Source organism: Pseudochaenichthys georgianus, chromosome 14, assembly GCF_902827115.2.
Source record: "Pseudochaenichthys georgianus chromosome 14, fPseGeo1.2, whole genome shotgun sequence".
Classification (NCBI taxonomy): Eukaryota; Metazoa; Chordata; class Actinopteri; order Perciformes; family Channichthyidae; genus Pseudochaenichthys; species Pseudochaenichthys georgianus.
Window position 1 is genome coordinate 17662736 of NC_047516.1, and position 23129 is coordinate 17685864.

At 42.6% G+C, this 23129-nt stretch overlaps 1 protein-coding gene across 3 annotated transcripts in view; it reads left to right on the forward strand.

The window, feature by feature from the left end:
* LOC117458182 (FRAS1-related extracellular matrix protein 2-like) overlaps positions 1–22717 on the forward strand; it is a 70826-nt gene extending 48109 nt beyond the window's left edge. The window contains exons 7-24 of one of the 3 annotated variants that reach the window (XM_034098482.2): positions 7325–7474; positions 7608–7817; positions 8771–8968; positions 9506–9670; positions 9901–10083; positions 11102–11232; positions 11665–11823; positions 12761–13064; positions 13772–13903; positions 14260–14591; positions 17432–17624; positions 17717–17842; positions 17967–18085; positions 18216–18350; positions 18526–18652; positions 19056–19243; positions 19335–19481; positions 19935–22717. In XM_034098482.2, coding sequence (XP_033954373.1) covers positions 7325–7474; positions 7608–7817; positions 8771–8968; positions 9506–9670; positions 9901–10083; positions 11102–11232; positions 11665–11823; positions 12761–13064; positions 13772–13903; positions 14260–14591; positions 17432–17624; positions 17717–17842; positions 17967–18085; positions 18216–18350; positions 18526–18652; positions 19056–19243; positions 19335–19481; positions 19935–20483 — 3548 coding nt within the window. In that variant the 3' untranslated portion in view covers positions 20484–22717. Of the gene's footprint in view, positions 1–7324; positions 7475–7607; positions 7818–8770; positions 8969–9505; positions 9671–9900; positions 10084–11101; positions 11233–11664; positions 11824–12760; positions 13065–13771; positions 13904–14259; positions 14592–17431; positions 17632–17714; positions 17843–17933; positions 18086–18215; positions 18351–18525; positions 18653–19055; positions 19244–19334; positions 19482–19934 lie in introns of all 3 variants that reach the window. The other 2 variants (XM_034098485.2, XM_034098483.2) reach the window with 2 other exon arrangements.
* Positions 22718–23129: the final 412 nt, after the last annotated feature.

Genomic DNA, 23129 nt, shown 5'->3' on the forward strand with positions numbered 1-23129 from the left:
AGGGTGCCTCTGAGTTCCTCCTGTCTGATTCGGATGAGCAAGAAGACGACATCTTCATGTCATCAGCTCAGGCTGCAAAGCCGGGAGCGATGGCTGCTCTCCCGGGCGATAGCACACCAGCTTCGCCCTGTCTAAGCATGGACCTGCAGGCCGTGTGTCAGCGCGCCGCGTCCAGGCTAGACATCCCGTGGCCCAAAATGGCCAAGGAGACCTCCAGGTCCCGTTACGAGGGGAAACATTTTCCCAAAACAACGAGGACGAAGAGGCAACTCCTTCCGGTCTTCCCGGAGATGTTGGATGAGGTGTCGGTCTCGTGGAGAGACCGGCCCTTTACCAACAAGGCCCCAATCCAGGGTGCCTCCTCCCTAGACTGTGACGGTATGGAGAGGCTCGGCTTGCTCCGCATACCGCCTATGGAACCGCTGGTGGCAACCCACCTCCTACCGAGGATGGGCCCGTCACCAAGCAGGAACCCCACACTGCCAGCGAAGGCGGACCGATTCCAGTCGACCATGACTGAACGGTCCTACAGAGCCGCAGCGCTGTCCGCCAGGGCTCTGAACGTTTCCTCACTGCTAACTGCATACCAAGCGGAGCTCTGTGAGGATCTGTCGAGCAATCCTGGACCGGCCACTCTGGACGAGATGGCTGCGGTCACAGACATTTGTCTCCGTGTCCAACGCTGCGCCGTCCAGGCCAGGATGTGCTTGACATGCCCATCGTTCCCGGGGGGATTTTCGGCTCCGCTCTCGCCTCCATGCAGAGGAGATGCGAGTCGAAAAAGAAGGAAGACGAGGCCCTCCACCTCTGCCTCCCTCGAAGGGTCCAGCCGCTGCCTTCACAGCGGCAACCCTTCGCCCAAGCTGCCCCGAACCCTGCTCGGTTTAAAATACCGAAACAGCAGAGGTCGCAGCCCGCCATGAGTCCCCAGCCCAGGCAGGAGACGAAGGCGAGTTGGCCTAGAAAGTCTCCGGTTCCGGCTGCAGCCCAGGCGCAGCCAACCCAGACTTTCGACCAGCAGTCGAGGAAGAAAAAGCTAGTGGCCTGACAGCCCCCCCTTCTCTCCTCCGTGAATGTGTTCCCGCCGCCTCGAGAGATGCCTAAACACCATCCTCAAGTCTTCACAAACACATGTCACACACTGGTTGATCATTCTGTCATTAAACATTTGCCGCTGACGCATCCAGGCTTCAGGCCGAGGGCGCAGCTCAAAAAAATGAAAAGAAAATCAATAAAACCAATAAACAGCTACGGTATCTCTCAAGAGGCGGATTATTGACGGGTCTGTGAAGGCACCACCGCCACGCGCATGCGCAGTGCCGGCTGGGGCTTTAAGGGCACCACCGCCACGCGCATGCGCAGTGCCGGCTGGGGTCGTGAATGCTCCACCGTCACGCGCATGCGCAGTGCCGGCTAGAGCTGTAAAGGCACCACCGGCACGCTTAGGCGCAGTGCCGACTGGAGCTGTGAAGGCACCACCGCCACACGCATGCGCAGTGCCGGCTGGAGCCGTAAACGTGACATCTCAGCTGGCTCTAAGGAGCATACAGCAGGAGATACTCACGACATCTGCCTGGGCTTCTCAAAACAGTTATACTTTATCTGTTTTCACAAGCCCAGAGAGAGTCAACCCATATTCTGGAGAGAGAGGTTCTCTCGCGGGGCACTATGGGCCTGACCCGTGAGTGGTACAATCTGAATACAGTGGGACTCCCTCAGAAGGTGATAAACACTATTCAGAGTGCGAGAGCTTCCTCCACCAGGTCTCTTTACGACTGTAAGTGGAGGGTGTTTGAGGAGTGGTGCCTTCAAGAAGGACACATCTCTTTTCAATGTCCTGTCGGGGTGATTTTATCATCTCTACAGGACTTGATCGATAAACACAGAGCTTTCTCCACGATCAAGGTGTACCTGGCTGCTATTGCTGCATGCCATGTGGGCTTTGAGAGTAAGACGGCTAGCCAACATCCTTTGGTTTGCCGTTTTATGAAGGGAGCTCGCAGGCTCCTCCCTGTCTCCAGGTCGCTGGTGCCCTTATGGGACCTGGCAGTGGTTTTAAATGGGCTCAAGATGACCCCATTTGAACCCCTGGAAGGAGCTGACATGAAACATCTGTCACTCAAGACAGTGCTGTTACTGGCCCTGGCATCCGCCAAGCGGGTCAGCGATATCCATGCACTGTCTGTACATCCCTCGTGCACTCAGTTCTCCCCAGGGCAAACGAGAGTGTTGTTGAAACCCAACCCTGCCTTTACACCAAAGGTGGTTGGTTCGTGTACCCCAATTGATATTGAGGCATTTCCTCCGCCGCTGGTTTCCTCCGGGAAGCAGCAGCAGGATCTGTTGTGTCCAGTCCGGGCTTTACACACATATATGGACAGATCAAAAGAGCTTTGTCTTAATGACCAACTCTTCGTGTCCTGGGCTAACCCTCACAAGGGCAAGCCTGTTACTAAGCAACGGCTCTCCCACTGGATCGTGGAGGCAATTGCTTTGGCCTATACGAGTCAGAATCTGCAAGCACCTTCGGGTCTGCGGGCTCACTCGACTCGGGGCCTGGCTACATCCTGGGCTTTGTTCAAGGGTGTTTCCATCCAAGACATCTGTGCAGCGGCAAGCTGGTCTTCGCCGCTCACTTTTGTCCGCTTTTACAGGCTAGACGTCTCCGCTCCAAGCGTGGCCCGAGCAGTGCTGGGCACCTTGTTGAGTCGGGACTCCACCTGTTAAATTCTGGTTGATCGGGGATCTTCGAGATAAGCTCGTCTGGCAATACGGGAGCTACAATATCCCATAGTGAGACATCGAACGGAGTGTTATGAATGAGAACTATAGGTTACTTACGAAACCCCAGTACTCAGAGTAACATGAAGTGAGATGTCTCACCAGACGGCCCTCCTTGCTATGGTGAAGCGAGAAGAGGTGCTTATTTTGAATGACGCATGCGTTGTGGCGCAGGCTACTTATAGGGGGTGATTTCCCCTGACGTTGACGTCAAGATCACCAGCCAATCAGGATTGGCGTAATGAGATTGATGCTTCTGTTTGCTCCGCGATGAGGCGCATCCCATAGTGAGACATCTCACTTCATGTTACTCTGAGACTGGGGTTACGAAAGTAACCTATAGTTTCTTCAGCATAAAAACTGGTCATGTGTGTGCCAGGGGGAAGTTAAAATGACTAAATATCTTTTGAAAAAGTAAGTCTCCTTACATATATAGAGTATTTCTCTTTTAGTTTCCATGTCATCAATTGTTTGTGTCAGAGAGGAATTGTCATACCAGTGTCAGACCGAAGACAACTCAACTCATTTATGTATACAAACAATTGTGCCAAATTGAATGTGTATATGTGTGGTTGTGTGTGCATGAAGGCATCTGGGGGCTAGTTAACGAGAAACATGACACACTGTCTGATTGTTAGTATACTATCAGAACACTTCAGTCTTAGTGCTAAGTTCAAAGGAATGGAAAATGTGTTTGTGAAAACCCAACTCCAGTGAGAGATGATGTGTCATTTTTGCCTCCCAGTGTCTGACAGTGCTCTAATACCTGCACCCTCTGTCACTTTAATACAGCCAACAACAACAACAGCCAGGGAAGAAACAACAGTTATAATGCTCTGTGTTTACTCATGTGTATGGTGGTCTGCTGTGCATGCATGCTTATGTGTGTGTGGGTCTGTGTGTGTTAACGGTAGACCTCAAATCATGCATCAAAGGTAAGTGGTAAAAAAAAGGCACTTGTAAAACTCCAAGTGTGACTGCTAGAGCTCTCCCTTGCCTAATTTTTCCTTCCCTCAGGTTAGAGTCAAGTTTAGTCCGCCATCCTCCTTCCATCTATTTTTCCACTACTCTCTCTCTCTCTCTCTCTCTCTCTCTCTCTCTCTCTCTCTCTCTCTCTCTCTCTCTCTCTCTATCTCTCTCTCTCTCTCCAAAAAATCCAGGGGTGTCTGCTAGATTTAGTTCTTTATCAGATTAAACTCTACAGTACCTGTCTCCCTGAGTGTTGTGCTCCGCATGGCTGCACCCTCTGACTCAAAGTGAGCGTTGTCATCTCCTTGCACCATACCAAGGAGAAAGGACACTCAGTCTCTCTCAGTCGGGTGCATATGGCACCAGCTGAGTTTGTATAATTGTAGATTAGCTCTGAGTATTTTTTTGGAAACCCAGTCCTTCATTTCAATATTAGGGCAGCGTTTCTGTTGGCCACACTCCCAAAGCAGCAGAATTGCTTGCCCATTGCTCATTTGTACATTATGCCTTTGCTGAAGATAACAAAAGCTGGGTTTTGAAACACTTCTGGAGAAATATGACCACAGACTTCACATTCCTTTACTTATTGTCATTATTGGAAGCCCATTCCATTAATTAAAAGTATTTCAATTGTAAATGTTTAAAATACAATCATGCCGTCTTCTTACTTACATTTAATTTTCTCAATTAGCATATATGCCGCAAACTTTAAAAACGTTTTTTTCTTTCAATATTTTCTCTAAACTCCTTTAATGTTGTTACATACAGAATACACATTCAATATGAAAAGGAGAAGAAAGGAAATAAATATGTCAATGATTTCCACATCAGCCTTAACTTAAAGGGGATCTATCATGCAAAATGCACTTTTTGATGTCTTTTATACATAAGTATGTGTCCCCGGTGCGTCAGGGAACTCACGCAGCGTCAGAAAATAAAACTCTTTCTCTTTTCCTCCGTTTTAAAAACGGGTGTACAACGAGCGGATACAGATTTGTTTTGGACGTAATCTCGTCTTGTTTACATTAGCAAGCCTCGCTAACACTCAGAGCTAACCTGTACTGTGTAGAGCACATGTGTTTAAAACGGTTTAAAAAGCAGGAAATAAAAAAAGGAACTCACCTTGTGATAAACCCGCAAGAGAAAAGGCATTTGAGATTCATACTGTTTCAGAAATAATCCTTGATGTGGTTTCGAACGGGATGGCGTTTTATCACAGCAGAATTGAACTTTATCTCCGGTAGAATTATGATCAGGCATTAGCTCCGCCTCCTCTTTTTTTTTTTTTTTTTTTTAAAGATAAGGACCCAAAATCCGCGTTTGTCTAACAGGGCTGCAAAAGAGGGGTGTGAACAGTATGAGGCATGGCTACAATGGGTGAACTGTTTGGTATTTTAAGCAAAAAACTTCACAGACATGTTTTGTATAGGTCTGGCCCTACAATATATGTTTCCAATATAGCATAATAGTTCCACTTTAAATAAGAAACAAATGAATGTTTCTTGTTGCTCTAAATGCTAAAGTGCAAAATGTTGACTCATTTCATTACCTGCTTGCATTTTGACCATGAAAACATGGTCAACATTTTAAATTGTTTTTTTGAACTGTTTTTGGTCTCTTGGACTTCAAAGTAAAGCAGTGTTTACTTGCAAACTCTGGTGACACCTCGGTTGCATATGTTAAGACAAACAAGTAAATGGTAGATGTAGTGTTTTAAAGGCCTAAAGCAGTAAAAACCCTTTTTAAGAAAGATTAGACACAATTAGCATGATATATGTAGCAGAACATACAAACCCCACGCACCAATGGGAGGTTTATCACTTAAAAAAACAACATACGCTCCAGGGGGATATTTCAAGACAATTTTGTAAGATTTTATTAGTCATCTCCTTAAAAAGCAGGGGCCCTTTTTTAGAGGACAGCTGAGAATGCTCTATAAACTGTATTTAAAAGCACAGTGACACACAAATGGCTACAAACACCCACACATAGTAATTATCACTATTTGGCTCAACACCTTCCCCAGCCCTCACACACACTTCAGAGTGCAGGCGTGTTCCCAGAGGGCAGAGAGGATGCAGTTCTCACTCCTCAGTCATCACTCAATTCCCTCTTGTGGTGTCGAGAATTTGTCGTCTCCGGGTGCAGTCAGGACATGTGTGATTTCAGACATGTATATTAGCACTCAAGCAGAAGTTTCCTCCTCGGGCATAAAAGGAATGTGTGCCAGATTGCTTACATATTGTTTACAGTTATGCTACATGTTTCCACTACAAAGGCAGGCATTACAGCAATAATACTCATTAAACAAAAACACTTACCAGCCCACATCCTGAATCAGAGAATTATGGTGAGTTTTATCTATGTGTTTTTCCCATCTACACCATCTGTAATTTTCCTTTTATTGTGCCGTTGTGCAAATACTCAAATAATATTTGCATCACAGACCAGTGCAACATCTGTGAGTGTGTAACCAAGTGCGTCGGAGTAAAGGGTATTATAAACAGACAGATGCATTGAGTCTTTTGATAGCGAGAGAAGAAACAGGCTGCACTTGGTATGTGAGACTCACTGTGCCCTGAGCTGTCACTGGCGCTGTTCAAGTGAGATTCAAAGTGTAACTTCAGTAAATGTTCTTATTTGCATATGTACACTATACTTACGTTTTGTCATCTGGCCCAGATAAAGTATATAAAAAGTTCATCTATCAATAAAGAAATATTCAGGAAAGGATAAAACTCCGCTTAAGCGTTTGATCACCACACGAAAAAATGTGATTACACATTCTATTTTTGGATTATATGCCAGAATAAAAGAAAGGAGCCATGTGCGAGTGAGTGGCATCTTAAAAGGGAGACAGAAGAACTTTTATTCTGTCAGTTTTTTTGGACTCGACGGGGGGGTTGAGAGATGAAGCTGTCAAATACACATTGGACTCCCTCCACTTTGCTGCCTCAGGAAACAATGCCAGTTCAAACAAACCTTTGAGCAGCCTAGGGGGCTGCTTTCTCTATGTCTCACCGTCTCACTATACCACATTCAGAGAAAGAGACACACCACACACACACACACACAAATATAGAGGCCTTGTTTTTTCAGTGCTAACTTGGTCTTTTTTTGTAAGTACTTAGTGGTTTCCGTCAAAAGAATGGTAACAATGAGGTGGGATGAGAGGCCAGGAAAGGTTGAAAGGTCGCGCTCCCCTGCAGTTAAACTTCAGACTAATGGGCTGTCGCTGTTTGACCTCTGTGTCCGGTTGCTGGCTTTACAAATAGATCCTGTCAGACTGCGGGTGGCTTTCTGAAAACCCTAATGCTACCACAGGTGCACTCATAAGTAGAGGAGACAAGTAATATTAACATTAAACAAAAAGTAGAATAACAGTGTCAATCGAAATTATGATATGGAGTTTGAGTTAAGTTTCAAAGCAACATGAGATAATTAAGGGAGCAATAAAAAGGTTAACTCACGTGTGCCCAAATGTGAACTGATCAGTCTGGAATTCATGTCAAAATTACAGGATTATAAAAGATTAAACAAATGCTTCACATGAATTTGTTCCCTTTTTCTACAGCTCCAGTGTTTTACTTTGGAGAGGTGGAGTATCATGTGGATGAGAGTGATGGATACGTGGAGGTCAAAGTGTGGAGGACGGGGACAGATCTGTCCAAGACGGCCTCCGCCACCGTGCGCTCTCGCAAGGCCGAGCCTGTCTCTGCAGAAGGTAATATACCGCTAATAGAAAAGTGTTGCTTGTGATTGATCGGAATCTTTGAAATCTGCAGATAAGATCTCACTGCATTCTGCCCATTTAACCCTTTTCCCGTCCTTTCAACCCCTCTCTGTCCTTCCTCTAGCCGGTATTGACTATGTGGGCATCAGTCTTAACCTGGACTTCGCCCCGGGCGTCAGCATGCAGACCTTCAGAGTCACCATTCTGGATGACCTGGGACAACCAGAGCTGGAGGGTATTGAGAGCGTTGAGCTTGTCCTCCGTATGCCAGTGAACGGCATTCTGGGGGAACCTGGGATGGCTACAGTCTTCATCAATGACTCTGTGTCTGACTGTGAGAGACTTTGTTTACCTCTAATCTTTTACCAAATCCTCTCTTCATTTCAGTTGAAGGTCCTGACAATTTAAAACAGACATTCATGGGTCCCAGAGGATGAATCCTACTAAAAGTGGGGAATCCCATACTTTTCTTTAAGCTGCAACACTAAATGCCTTGACTGTATTAGGTGAAGACAGCCATGGTGCCGAGGAGATGAATCCAAATTAGTTTGATGATAATATCCTGCTAAATATATTAAAATCTACTTGATGTATTTGTTCTAAATTCATGTCCCCCTCAGGATGAATTTAAATAACTTTGGTGAATTTAAAATGTTTACTTAACACCAGCACCAAAATTGTAATTGGTCTAATACTGATTTATGGTTTATAATATTCCCATCAGCATCAGCTGTACTTTCTGTTTAATGCTAGTTAGCCATTGTTAGCTAAGACGCTAAACTCAAGTGGTTATTGTGTTAGCATTGTCATTGGGAGCATGTACCTGACGTTAGCATTTAACTCAAGTCATCGCTGTGCCAAAGTATAGTCTCAAAGCTGCTAGCAATGCTGTAGACTCTTGTATTTATGTATTAGCATGTTTTTAATTGTGTTTTTCTTGGTGAAACGCACAATATGGATACATTTTTTAATGTAAATAGTTAAGATAATTGCCGCATAGAAACTATATGAAAGACAAAGAACCATTGTCTGTTTTTTATCGTCAGACTTCTATACACTTCAATTTATCAGCCTAACTAAACACAACTTAACAATTAATTTGTCACTTTTCTTATACCTTGTATTCATAGTTAATCACATGATCAGTCGGGAAAAAATGTTGTGTGACATCTCTGTTATTTAATTTTGCTTTCTTAAATCATGAGGTTCCATTACATTCAGGTGGAGCATAGGAAACATTATTATTTGCTTTTTCATATGTGATTGAACTACCTTTTTGACTGACAGTGCCGAAGGTCCAGTTTCGTGAGCCGGTGTACTCTGGAGAGGAGAGCGATGGTCAGCTCACAGCGACAGTGTACCGCAGCGGGGACATCACACACAGATCCACGGTGCGCTGTTACACCCGTCAGGGCTCGGCACAGGTCACCTCCGACTTTGATGAGCGACCCAACACAGAAACATCTATAATTACTTTCCTACCAGGTATTTCCATAATCACAGTATGTGTAATATACTGTGTAATAATACTGCAGGTCACCCTTGAAAAGAAATCTTTTGATCTCAAGCGGCTTTCACCTAGTTAAATAAAGGCTACAAACAAACAATAAGTACGTCACATATTTTCTCTCGTTCTTTGTTTTTATTCAGCTTGTGTCTTGAGAGTTAATGCTATTTGAATTCAACTAACAGCTCTTAACAATAAACAGTTTTTCTTCACACATTCTTTTTTTTAAATCAGCAGTGCCTTGCAGATGTCACAAGAGCTTGCAAGTTTATCTATTTTCCACACATTACCCGTCGTGCTGTCATCTTCAGCGTTTCCTTTAACACAATATGTGCAACAGCTTCCAAAACTCAAGAGTAATTGAACTAATGTTACGTGGCTTCAAGTTATATAAATAGGTTGGAATATGCTGTAAAAAAAATGTAAAAAAACTATTTGAGAGCTGATTCTATCGCTACATCCACCTGAGTTATTTTTTACATTTCCTGTCATCCCCATCTTGCTGTTTGCTCTAGGAGAGGCAGAGAAGCCATGTATTTTGTCACTGGTTGATGACACGCTGTACGAGGAAGGAGAAGAGCTGCGGTTGGTCTTAGGAAACCCGAAGAGCGACTCACAGTTTGGCGCATCAGTGGGAGCTCTGAAGGAGACCCTGGTGAAAATCAAGGACACAGCTGACAGTAAGTTATATGAGAAGGGGGAGGAAAGTCAAACATGAAATATAGAATAAATAAAAAGCAGGCTATTCAGTTTTTTATGATGTGAATTGGTGAGTTGACAACTATAAAACATGTCATAAACCTGAACACGTGATTTTGACCAGCAGTATCAGTTAACGTGATAATTAGTGATTTATGTCCATGCTGTGTTAACATTTTATTACATATATCTCCCTTTCTGTGCACCCCAGAACCAATCATACGTTTTTTGGAAACCAAGATGAGCGTAAGTGAACCGAAGGAAGCCGGCACCGTGGCAACTGTTAGTATCCCTGTGGTACGAGTGGGTGACACATCAAAGGTGTCAGTGGTTCGTGTTCACACTAAAGACGGGTCAGCTATCTCAGGGGAGGACTACTACCCTGTGTCTCAAGGTAAACCTTACACACAACATCTTATATATCTCAGGCAGTGTCTTAGTTACCGGGAAACATTGGAGACCATTCTGAAAGATCTAACACATCACCAGCATGGTTAGCCAAAGTCAATGTGATTTGCACTTTAAAAAATAATGCTGTTGACATTACATGTTCAACTCGTTTCTTAAACCTCAGTTACAGAACCATTAGATAAGAAATTCACATGATACATAACCTTTCTTCTTACCTGCGGTCTGCAGATATCATTCTGATTTATTACTGTTATTAATTTGCTGCAGCTACAGTAATAAGAGAAGTTTTTAAACAAGGCTCCCTATAGAAGTCTTGAGTTAATAAAAGTGGGCATAGGGATTTATATTGGCGAGGGTCATTGATTTTTAATTTCATCCCAAGTGGGCAAAGGTCATCTCTGCAATAGTCCAGTGTGGGGTCATGCCATTTTTTTATTTAATTTTAATTTTAAGTTTACCTCGTGCTTTGTCAGCAGGGTGAAATCTTTCTCTCCGTCCATTCAGCTTTTAGTGCAGTGAACCTTTTTCAGCCTAATCAAGGTTTGAAATATTTATACGAATATATTCAGTCTATTCAATTCATACTGTAGTTGCCTACCCACTGTTCAAATTTTCCCAGCAGTTTTGAATCATACGGTGTGGTATTTCTCATTTGGCACGATATTGTCTCAGTGCAGCACATTTCAAATGCAAAGCTCTATTACTAACCTCAATAGAAAATGAAACACTTTGCACTATGCAAATAATCCTGCACAGCGTTTTACTTAAGCATTCACTGAAAAGATAAAACATGGATTGGGTTGTTGAATTCGTTTTTTTTAAATATATTTCACAAGAGAAACCCGGCCTTGATGTTACCTGAATGTTTTTGTCACCACTGAATATTTCACAAAACAGTAATTACTCAAGGTACCAGGACCATTGATGCATTACACTTGTTCTACTTCTGATCTGTTTGAAATTGCTTTCCCTAATGTTTATGTTTGTTTGTTATTGCCCAGACATTGAGTTCAACCAAGGGGATAAAGAACATGTGGTGGAGGTGGAGGTGTTGTTTGATGGCGTCCGAGAGATGAGGGAAGCCTTTACTCTCCACCTGAAGCCTGATGAAAACATGGTGGCTGAAACTCAGGTAACAAATGCCTAACCATCACACATCAAATCAAACAAAACCCTGACACTGACTGTTTTTGCAATTTGAGCTTGACGAGAAAGTAAGAAAGCTGGGAAAACTTGTTTCCTTCTGATTTGACCCATCCTTGTCCAGGTCAGTCCCACTGAGACCAGGGATCTCTTTTGGGTGTACTCGCCCAGACAAAAGGAGCACTTTACTGTAGTTGCAGCCAAGAGAGTAATGAAAACATTTCACAATAAATAATAGATGATATCCAGAAGAAAACAGAGTGAGAGGAATGAGAGAAAAGATAAAAGAGAAGCAGCCAGAGAGTTAGATTGTAACACATCCAGCTCTGTGATGACTTTAATCATGTCATTGTGTGTTGATTCCCAAACAGCACTTTGACAGTAGTTCCCAGTAGACTTACACATCTTTACTCCGCGACAGGTAACTAAAGTGATAGTATATATCGAGGAGACCAACAGCATGGCTGATGTCACCTTCCCCTCCCTGCCTAACGTGGTGTCCCTGCTACACTACGACGACGTTGCCAGGACACCAGACAACCTCCATCCCCCAGCCGGCTATCCAGTCATCTGTGTCACGGTGAGTCAAATTGAAATGTATTGCATTTTATTCCATGTTCTACAAAAAACAGAACACTTTAGCAACACCTGGGAAAGGGAAATAATTCATGATTTACCAGGACCTTACTAAGACCCACATCCTCTGAGAGAGGAAGGCATATTTTTATCCCCTAGGACCCGTACTTACTTTTCTTCTGCCAAAGTTAAGCTGTCCTTCTGGAGTTCGCCAGTCCGTCCTTAAAAGACACATTACGCAGTTTAGTAGGCCACAGTCCTCGTGTTTTCACACACAGGAGAATAACTTCCACTTTAGAACATAGGGTCAGTGAGACACTCCAATGGATGTTCGTGATGTGTTAAGTAATTTGCTTCTCAGATGACTACGGTGTGTGTGTGTGTGTGTGTGTGTGTGTGTGTGTGTGTGTGTGTGTGTGTGTGTGTGTGTGTGTGTGTGTGTGTGTGTGTGTGTGTGTGTGTGTACGCGCGCGCGTGCGCGTGTGTGTGTGTGTGTGTGTGTGTGTGTGTGTGTGTGTGTGTGTGTGTGTGTGTGTGTGTGTGTGTGTGTGTGTGTGTGTGTGTGTGTGTGTGTGTGTGTGTGTGTGTGTGTGTGTGTGTGTGTGTGTGTGTGTGTGTGTGTGTGTGTTTCCTGCTGGAAGACAGTTGAAGCAGAAGCGGTCTTGTAAAAACTGAAGTGTTGAGTGCCTCATCAGGGGCAACATGTTTAAAAGTATATCTATTATCTAGGCAAACACTTCAAAGATTGTCCCTTTATTTCCATATTAATATGATATAAAATACAATTTTAAGAGCTAACATACACTTTGCCAAGAGTTGTATTTTGTTTGTTTTCTGCACCTCTTTCTCCTTCTGTCCTCTGGCATCTGATGAATCTCCCATCTCTTTGCTGTCCCTCTCTGCCCGCCCACTGCTGCTTTTACTCCATATCCATCCTTCAGGCTTGCAACACAAAATACCCCGACTATGACAAGACCGGCTCTATCTGTGTCAGCGAGCACATCAACAACACCCTGACCCGCTACCGCTGGCTCATCAGCGCCCCAGCTGGCCCTGATGGCGTCACCAGTCCCATGAGAGAGGTGGACTTCGACACATTCTTCACGTCCTCCAAGATGATCACATTGGACTCAGTGTACTTCCAGGCAGGCTCCAGGGTCCAGTGCGCTGCCAGAGCAGTGAATTCTAATGGGGACGAGGGTTTAGAGCTCAGCAGCCCCATCATCACCGTCAGCCAGGAGGAAGGTGAGGACAGAACAATCCGTCTGTCTCTCTCTGTGTCTTGGGATGCCAATTTTCTGGAGGGGGACTTGGACAGGGATTTGGCTCCTTGTTACAAAGAGAACCAAAAGGGCTTTGTACTCCAAGCATGAATGCAATAGTGCTTTTTAATGAAAAGTACCTACTGTTTTGAATGTTGAAAATGGTATTATAAGCTAAATCACTTAATGATATTAAAATGAAAGATTGCTCCCTGTGAGTATTATTTTATTAAATGTGACTGTAATGGATTATCATGGATTCATTAATGTGAAAGTTCAATTGTCTGGTCATCATCACTTATTCTCTATGTAAAAATCTTAATATGTTAATATATTAATAAAGGTAGTTGCTTTATAACTTAAACTGTCAAAAATACAGTATTTTAAAGTCCATTTTTTTCCTCTAAAGTAAAGACAATTAAAACCCTCCTTATCACATACATATCCTGATTGCAACAAGTTCAGGTACAGTCTCTCAGGGTGGTCAATGTTTTATAAGAAATTCAAAAAAAGACTCAGAAATAGTTCAGGCAAGTACTGAGAAATGATTATTCAGCCGAATATGACATTACCAAAATGTTAACATTACTCAAATCAAAGCCACTCAGCTGGTCTTTCTTGTTTCCTGCAACGTTTTGAAGTGTGTCCTTGTGTTCAGACCATCTCTCTCCACTCTTCTGTCTTGTTAAGGTATGTGTCAACCACGCAAGATGGGGACTGTTGGCGCTGAGCCTTTCTCTGCCAAGCTACGCTACACTGGAGTAGACGACCCGAAACACCCCAACCTCATCAAAGTGACTGTCACAATGCCTCACATCGATGGTAGGTTGGAGCTGGAGGCAGGACTCGTGCCACAGATGAAGTGAAGTGTAATGTAGTGTGTGTAAAATTCCCATCCGTGGATTCTCAGGAGTGTGACAGCCAGAATGTAGATCTTGCTGAGTTGTATCGAACCCCGCTGTATAACCCCGCACATTCTCTCCTTGATTTGTAATCAGTTTCCTTCTGCCACGTCTCCTCCAGGTGTCTTCTTCATATTTTTTCCTTTGCTTCCCTGCTTTTCTTTTAATCACTTTTGGCTCAACAATTTCTTTCCGCTAAGTTTTTGGACATTTCTATCTCAGTAGAGTTATCAAAGATACTTGGACACAGTCAGAACCACATTTTTCTCCTTGCAGGAATGCTGCCGGTGATCTCGACTCGCCCTCTCATGAACTTTGAACTGACTCTCAGTCCAGACGGGACCCGGGTTGGGAACCATCGCTGCTCCAACCTGCTGGACTACAACGAGGTCACCACCGGTCACAGCTTCATCACCGCCTCTACGCGCAGCCCCGAAAGCATCGGAGACACAGCGCCGTATCAGTTCAGCGACTCTCTGCGGGGGAACGGCACATTGCGCTTCTACAGGAACCTCAACCTGGAGGCCTGTCTCTGGGAGTTCACCAGTTACTACCACATGTCTGAGCTGCTCACTGACTGCGGAGGCACCATAGGGACTGATGGACAGGTGTGTGCGTGTTTCTGTGTACATTTCTCCACAGCATATACATTCCAATCTAGGGTTTATATGTACATCTGTTTGACTGTTAGCCTTTGCGCTGTGTGTGTCCACCTGTGTGTTTCTTTCTGTATGTTCAGTCTATTTACAGCCCGCCAAATGAAAGGCTCGCACACACAGAATGGCACCATTTATGTTTGCCTGCATTTTATGTCCCATTCACAGCAGGTTTTTGTGTGTGTGTGTGTGTGTGTGTGTGTGTGTGTGTGCGTGTGTGTGTGTGTGTGTGTGTGTGTGTGTGTGTGTGTGTGTGTGTGTGTGTGTGTGTGTGTGTGTGTGTGTGTGTGTGTGTGTGTGTGTGTGTGTGTGTGTGTGTGTGTGTGTGTGTGTGTGTGTGTGTGTGTGTGTGTGTGTGTGTGTGTGTGTGTGTGTGTTTGCCAGCTCTGGGCCCCAGCGTGTGATTGTGTGCATGAAAACATATGCACACAGAAAAATAGACACTCAAACAGTGTATTGCCACTGTCATTGCCATAATGATAACTACTGCTACTGTTTCAACATGGTTTCAGAGGAAATCTGTGAAATCATAAGAGGGATTAAGGGAAGTGATTTTATTTGAAGTCTTTGATATATTCAGAACACCTACATCCTGTCAAGTTTAGGGGAAATATAAATCACCCATCAGGCAGCTTTGCTCAGTTCTTCTTCTACTAGCATGGTGGCATTACAGTTGAACTCACCCATAGTCATATACTGTACATAAGAAGCAGTCTTAACCACCATAACATCACCCATTGGCGTGTGAAATACACAAAGCTTGAGTTTGGCATTTTGGCAGTCACCATCTCGATTTTTTTTGGCGCGAGCAGCAAGGTAACAGGGTGGAGCAACGGAATGCTGAACTAGACATATCTAGGTGATTAAAGTCTTATCTTTCATAAACCAAAGAAAACCCACTGTCAGTAAAAAAAATGAAAACACATGTTATCCCCACCCTTAAGCATATGCATGCCTAATCATCTATTTTACTTTTATATAGTACTTCATTTTCAAATGTCTCAATGTGCTGGAGTGCAGAAGACTTGAATACTAGACAGTTATTCCCCCGTAGACTTCTATACAAGTAGTCACCCCCTGCTAGTCTCTAGAAAGAATGCAAGTTTAACGCACTTCCACATTGGCTTCACTTTTCAGAACCAGAGGTTGCCCCTTGAAATCCATATAGATGTCAGCTTTTTTTTTACATAATGTTCCAGCTGTCAATTAGATGCCAACAAACTTCCAGTAGCTGTTGTTGCATCATTGAGGATTTTGGAATCAATATTTGTGTTGTACAGAGCCGCAGTATGCTCATGGTTCTTGTTGTTATTGTGGATTAGGAGACAGACCATTTGCTCCCTAGCTTGTGTCCTGCTGCTCCTTTGTGTTCCTCAAGACTTTGATCTGTGAGCTTATAGTTGTTGATCAGACTGCTGAGTGTGTGGCCGCTTGTTGTGTGTTCGAGAAGGAGATGGAGAAAAACTAAGAAAATAATTGACTTGTCTCCAGTCACAATAAAAACTGATTGCACACAGTTGCACATGACACCCGTCATCCTACAATACCTCAAGTCAAGTCCACTTCGTTAAGTGAGATCACTGTCACACTGTCACTAGGGTTACGGTTCGTTTTTTTCCAATAAGTGCTAACAGAGCGGGTGAAAAAGAACAAGTCAGAGCCTTGCAGCTCCAACAGGGTGCTATAATTAAATTGAACACAATTAAAATTAATAGTTAAATAATTCAGCTACCTCTCGGAAAATATACCAAACTAAATTAAAAAAACATTTGGTCTTTGGTCTCCATAACTGCAGAGTTTTCCTCTGTCTCGGAAGAACATGCACTAATTGAAAGGTTGAATTTTTAAGAAAAGGAAATGCCTTGTTAATTTGAAGGGAATTGTAAATACCCTCATCATTTTGAACCTCACTGTGAAAATATGCTTTATTTGATCCTTGCTTGCAATATACCTTTATTTTAGGAGGATGTTATGAAAGTATGGCTTTGTAAAATCCTTGAACTGAGGTAGTTTGTCTCAGCTTGCAGTCATTTGGATATTTTCAATGATTCCCCAATTACTGAAATACATTGTGATGGATTGGGTTAGGTCTTTGGTGGAGATTATCTCTGTTTGCAAGGGAATTACACCACACTATTAATGTAGGGGCACATTTTATTATAATGTTATTTTAGAGATAAGATGTTTCATTATTATATACTCAAGTGATGAAAAGTGGTTGATCTGAGGCGTACCGGAAACATCTTCTGGCAATTAATTTTCTCGGTTTCTCTTTTCAATTAATTTCCTGGCCAGCATTTTTTTGGTAATTGACTTTGCAAATTGAAACTTTTGCATTTTAAATCAAAATTGAGTTTAACAAATTAAGTCACACAACATTGTTTATATCATTTTGGTGAGCAGAGACACATAGTGGCTGACCTTGGAATACATCTAAGAATACATCTCAACATGGCCTTATGTTAGAGACATAAATGAATGATTAAGACCTTGGGTAGAACAGTTTTTTTCAGCTGACTTGCAGCCCACTATGGTTGGTTGTGGACAATACAGAAGACTCTTTGAAAACACTGAGTAGGAGTGAAAGACTTCAAGCACCTCGTGGAGGAGAACAATGTGTTCATCTTTTACATCTTCTCAGCATCTATTATACTTTATCCACCTACAATCACCCCTTATTCCAAAAAGATAATACAATACTTGACACAAATACTGAGGATTTCTTGTTTATAACTTCAATCATTATAATAATAACAGTCTTTCACTCATCACGATTTAAAACATCCTCACAGGTGCTGAATCTTGTCCAGTCCTACGTGACCCTTCGCGTGCCTCTCTATGTGTCCTACGTGTTCCACTCTCCGGTGGGAACGGGCGGCTGGCAGCACTTCGACCTGCAGTCAGAGCTGCGTCTCACTTTCGTTTACGACACAGCCATCCTCTGGAAAGATGGCATCGGAAGCCCCCCGCAGGCCGAGCTACAGGGTAAGCTCCCAAGACTGCGAGAATGTCTCCTTGTGCTTCTTGCCTATCCTTCACACATTTCTTTAATGTGGTGTTTTTTGTCTTCTTGTCAGGTGCGTTGTATCCAACAAGCATGCGCATCAACGAACAGGGACGCTTGGTGGTAAACTTCCGCACCAAGGCTCGTTTCAGGGGTCTGTTCATGCACTCTCATTCTGAAGGCAGAATACAAAGAGCAGGTGAGATTAATTACTGTCCACTTATAATTTACTCATTACTTGCATTTTAAGAATTCACATCCTGTTTCTATTGTTATTAAGTCCTCCATTATGAACTTCTCCTCCTCTCAACTTTCTTACCAAGCCACCTCCATGGTAATGAGTGTGGAGCACCCCGGCCTGACCTTTAACCTCACCTTAGTGAGGAGTGAGCCTTCCTACAACCAGCCAGTCCAGCAGTGGACCTTCACCTCTGACTTCGCTGTGAGTATGACCAGATGAAATTAGCTTGTGCACAACTTGAAATGTCCGCTGAATGAATCTGTGCTCTGAAGCAGCTGGACGTACAGATAGAGACTCACACTTGGGTATCTTTCCTCCTTGCTCTTTACAGGTGAGAGACTACTCTGGGACTTACACAGTGAAGCTGATCCCCTGCACAACATCCCAGAATATGGAGTACACTCTTCCACCTGTCTGCAGTCCCAGAGAACCTGTCACCTTCGATCTGGACATCAGATTCCAACAAGTAAGGCAGCTTTTCAAAATTAAGACTGACAAGTGACAAGTTATTTTGTAATGGGATGATTTTCTTTCTCTGTCTGCCACTGGTTATCTTGCTTCCTTTGTTATCCTTGCTTATATGAGTCCATGGTACAAATGAAATTGATTGATCCTATACCTCTTTTTGCATCCCTCCTTAGGTAAGCGATCCAGTTGCAGTGGAGTTCAGCCTGAACACTCAGATGTTCCTGCTGTCCAAGAGGAGCTTGTGGCTCTCTGATGGCTCCATGGGCTTTGCTCAAGAGACTGACGTAGCCTTTTCTGAGGGTAAGTTCCTTCTCACAAAATCCTTTCTATTTTGTTTAATTTAAATTGTTATGTGGTATTTGGAAAAACTGACATTAGATATTTGAGCTTAAGAGCATTTCAATCTCAATGTAATACTGGAAGAGAACCAATTTGCAAGGTTTACTTCATGAAGACGATATGCTGAAAATGGTGCATTTTTTAAATTAGAAAACAGAAAATACATTTAAAAGCAATGGCATGCTGCGGATATGGAGACAGTGATTTACATGGATGTGTAGTTAATCAGTTAAACATACAAAAAAACACAACAGACCTTAAAATACATTTCCATTTACCTCCATTGAACAGTCTGTCCTCCTGTCTTGATTCATAATAACAACTGGGTGTAGCTTTAGGATTAATGTGTTTTACTTTATGTCAGGTGATACGGTCTATGGCCGTGTGATGGTGGACCCTGTGCAGAACCTGGGGGACTCTTTCTTCTGTAGCATAGAGAAGGTGTTCCTCTGCACTGGTGCGGATGGATATGTGCCAAAGTACAACCCCACCAAGTTTGAATTCGGCTGCCTGGCTGACTCCCCTTCATTGCTCTACAGATTCAAGATTATTGTGAGTACATTCAGTTTTACTTGTACTTACTTGTATTTTACAGTCAACAAAGGAAAAACATGTTATACTTTCTTTCACCACACATCAACAGGACAAAGCACAGCCAGAGACTCAGGCACGTGTGTTTGGTGACGTCAGTTTTAATGCTGTGCTGGCAGTGGATGATCCGTCAGCCATGTCCCTTGTCAGACAGCCCGGGTCTGATGGCTTTAGGGTGGACTCTACAGCCATGTTCCAGGTATTCTTCAGCTTCTGCTTCTCTTGGCCAATGACTTATTTTTACATAAACATGTGTCATTCTACGATACAGTTGCATAGCCAAAGAGCGTTGAAGCCATATGAAGGAAAGAAAAGTAGGCTTTACTACTCCACTTTTGTTTTTATACTAGTTTATATTTTACTTTGACTTGAGCTATGGATAAATGTTGTATTGTGTCGGCCACAATGGAAATAGGCTGTTTTTGTAATTTTAATCATAAATACATGTAATCAATTGAAGGCTGTTAAAGTACACTTTTGCCAGAAAGTCTAATGAATCAATTAGGCAACGGCAGGTCCCATCTATACAAAAATATATGTATATAATTATTTTGCAAGATGTGCCCATTATGGACTCTAAACCAATTATATTGGCTAATTTTGTAAATTGAACATTATTCTGAGATGTGCATATGTTGTTTTTTTTTCTCAGGTTGCTGCAGGCCGTGAGTGGTTCATTCACACAATTTACACAGTCCGCTCCAAAGAGAATGCTCACAGAGGCATTGGAAAGCGCAGCCTGGAGTACCATTCCTTGGCTTCCACGAGCAAAGATCTTGCCTTGACCCCATCTGATGGCAAAAGTCATCGCGCCAGGAGATCGGCTGGCGATGAAGTCCCAGAGATCACTGAGGATATTGGAGCAGATAATAACCGTGGTACTAATATCATGCACATCGATTTGGATCGCAACAAGCGACGGGCGGTGGGGTCGAATGAGCTGTTTACCAACGGGCTGGAACCCAGTGAGCTGAACGCACAGTATGAAGAGGAGGGAGTGGTGACTGTGGTGGGGGTGCTGGTGGGGCTGCTGCTGACCATCCTGATTATTGTCACCATCGTACTGGTGCTGAGATCCAGACAGAAGGATGGGAAGGAAGGATGGAGGGAGGAGGTACAGGAGGTGGTGAAAGGCTCCGTCAGTACAGAGCCCATGTTGGTGGTGAGGATGCAAGACTGCCACAACAGCTCGGAGGTCTGAGCAATGGATAGATGGACAGATGGACAAATGGATGTGAGGGCTTTTATACAATTTGGGATTTTTTTTTAAAACTGGTATATAATTACTTTCTTAACACCAAAAATCTGAAATGGATCATTATGCAGATTCTGGTGTGTGTTCCTGTGAGTGTGGGGATTTCTACAGTATTGGATCCATTATGTATGTTGATCACTGCAACAGAAAACGGCACAGAAGACAGACCTACACGGTCTCTTCACTTAACATTCAAACTTGTCCTGCTAGTAGCTTGGTATGGCCTTTCTCACTCACTGGCTTTATGGTGTTTAAGGGCCTGAAGCAGCTTTATTCCTTCAGGACACTCTCAGTCACCAAGAGCACTTTCTCATAAAGCTAGTGTCACACAGGCCAAGTCAGAGATCTAGTGCTGCAGGTTTACCTCGGATAAAGGGGGCTAGATGATGTCAATGTTCATACTGGAAGGAATCGTCTCAAAAATAACAGATTCAGCCTCAGATGTTATTGACCTGTCCCTGAGTCAGTCAAATCTTTACTGAAGTGTGTGAGCCCTGGTACTTCTGTCTGTCTATCAAAGTATAAATGGTAACAATACCATCTTTTCTTCAGCTTGGAAAAGGGTACATCTGATTTTTGCGCACATTGTGCAGCATATTCAACTTCTTTAGCATCTTAACAAATTAGTTACAGATGCAAAGTTCTGTGTTTACACTACATTCGTTTTAATCATTATAAAAAATATGAACGCTTAGGGTTGTCCGAGAGATAGTTCCAAGTGGAGATGGGTTCCAAGATTGTAATCTCACTTACTGTTCCCCAAATTCTTAAAAGTGTATCAACTGCCAGAGGATACTTTTCTACAAATATTGAGGATTAAAAGTCAAACATATTGATAGTAAATCTTAAATGGGGTAAACTGTACTTTTAGACATGCAATTTTAGCTTAAATGTTTGCCTCATTCTGGAAAACACAATTTGTAATAAAAACATACGCACAAGATGCCACCCCCTGTTTCTTCTTTGTAACCTAAACCTGCAAAAATATCTTAGCAGGTCTTCAAGTAGTAATTACCACTGCTGTCAGAATTTATGTTTATTACAGCTTATCATTTTATGAATTCACAGTTTTTTGTTTTGTTAGCCATATGATGAGGAATGTTAATTGTATTGGGATTTTTTATTGCTGCTGAGTTGGGAGTTGGGTTGTTTCCACTTTCTTTTACTTTATTACCTGTTTACAGTTAATCACTGTTTCTGTTACCACACTGTTTACTGCAATTCACCCTTGCAGTGATGTTGCTCCACTCTTTTTCTATGATATTATCATATTTATTCAAAGTAGTTGGGGCATAACGATGACACTGGTTAGATGTATGTGTATAAAGGCATTCATCTCAGGAGTAATTTTTTTTGCAGACAATGGACCATGTGTAGTTACACAATGTACTACTGTTGACTGAAGATAATCTCTACAGAGCCACTTTCCACTTCTGTGATACACTGCTAATAACTGTGGTGCTGTGCACATGCAAATACTTCATCCATATTCAATGATTTCACCCCTATTCCATTCTCACTATGTTCCTGTAAGCTTTGTTTTCACTAGTGCTGTGTGGGATTTCAGTGTTCTGAGTAATGTTTTCGAACAAAGGATGCAAAAATAATAGCAGTTTACAAAATGTTATGTCACCATGAATAATATTACGTTAGAGACATTTATATAATCTGCTGTCTCGTTATTTGTTGATACCACTGGTGAAATTTCTTGTTTACATGTTGTTAAACCTGTGTCTTCTGCAATGGATAAACTGTACAACATGCTGAGATCAGTGTTCCTAAATATGTGTCTTATTATGGTGTTGTCAGTCATCATTGTATCATTACTTCCAATATGTATCAGGGCTAGCTGATGTGAAGAACATGAGCTGTAAATCTGCTGAAGTGTGAATCAGCAGTGGGATGTGATGGTTCATACAAGTAATAATCTGCTGAAACCCAGCTGTGATTTTCCTGCCCTGATGATTTTGGAAATAACACCACATCTGACATCAAATGCACTTTTTTAGTCACATCCCTCACATGCCAATCCAAGCTATGCAATGTAGTGTATCCACAGCCAGTTATCCCCATGTATATGACCATTTTAACACAAACAATCAAACTTGATATTCAGTTTGTGTCTTTTTATGAATGGTTTTTTTTATGTATATGTATTTAAGAATAAATATTGTTGCTTACTGGTTGTTGTTGATTTACTTAGTATTTTTTAAGTAGCCTACTTGAATATGACAAAAAAACGAGGCATAGCCAGGGCTGATTTTCAGTCCCAGTCCGCCCCTGGGCATAGACCTAAAAACTTGACTTGATAAACAAAAACATTTAAATGTCATCTTGTAGCCACGTACATTATTGGACAAATTAATAATAAATAGACCAAGGCAGGCATCATTCAAGCTTTGAATAGTAGAAAATATACTTTGACTATTTGATTACTGTAAAGCACTTTGTCAAAGAAAGCCATTTTTACATTTTAATGGTATAGACCTGGGAATTTAGCAGTTATTTGCAACTTGCCCTCATTGTCTTGAGACCTAACCTTCTGCATAACAACAGCCCTGTTTCTAGCTTATCTCACTAATGAAACACTTT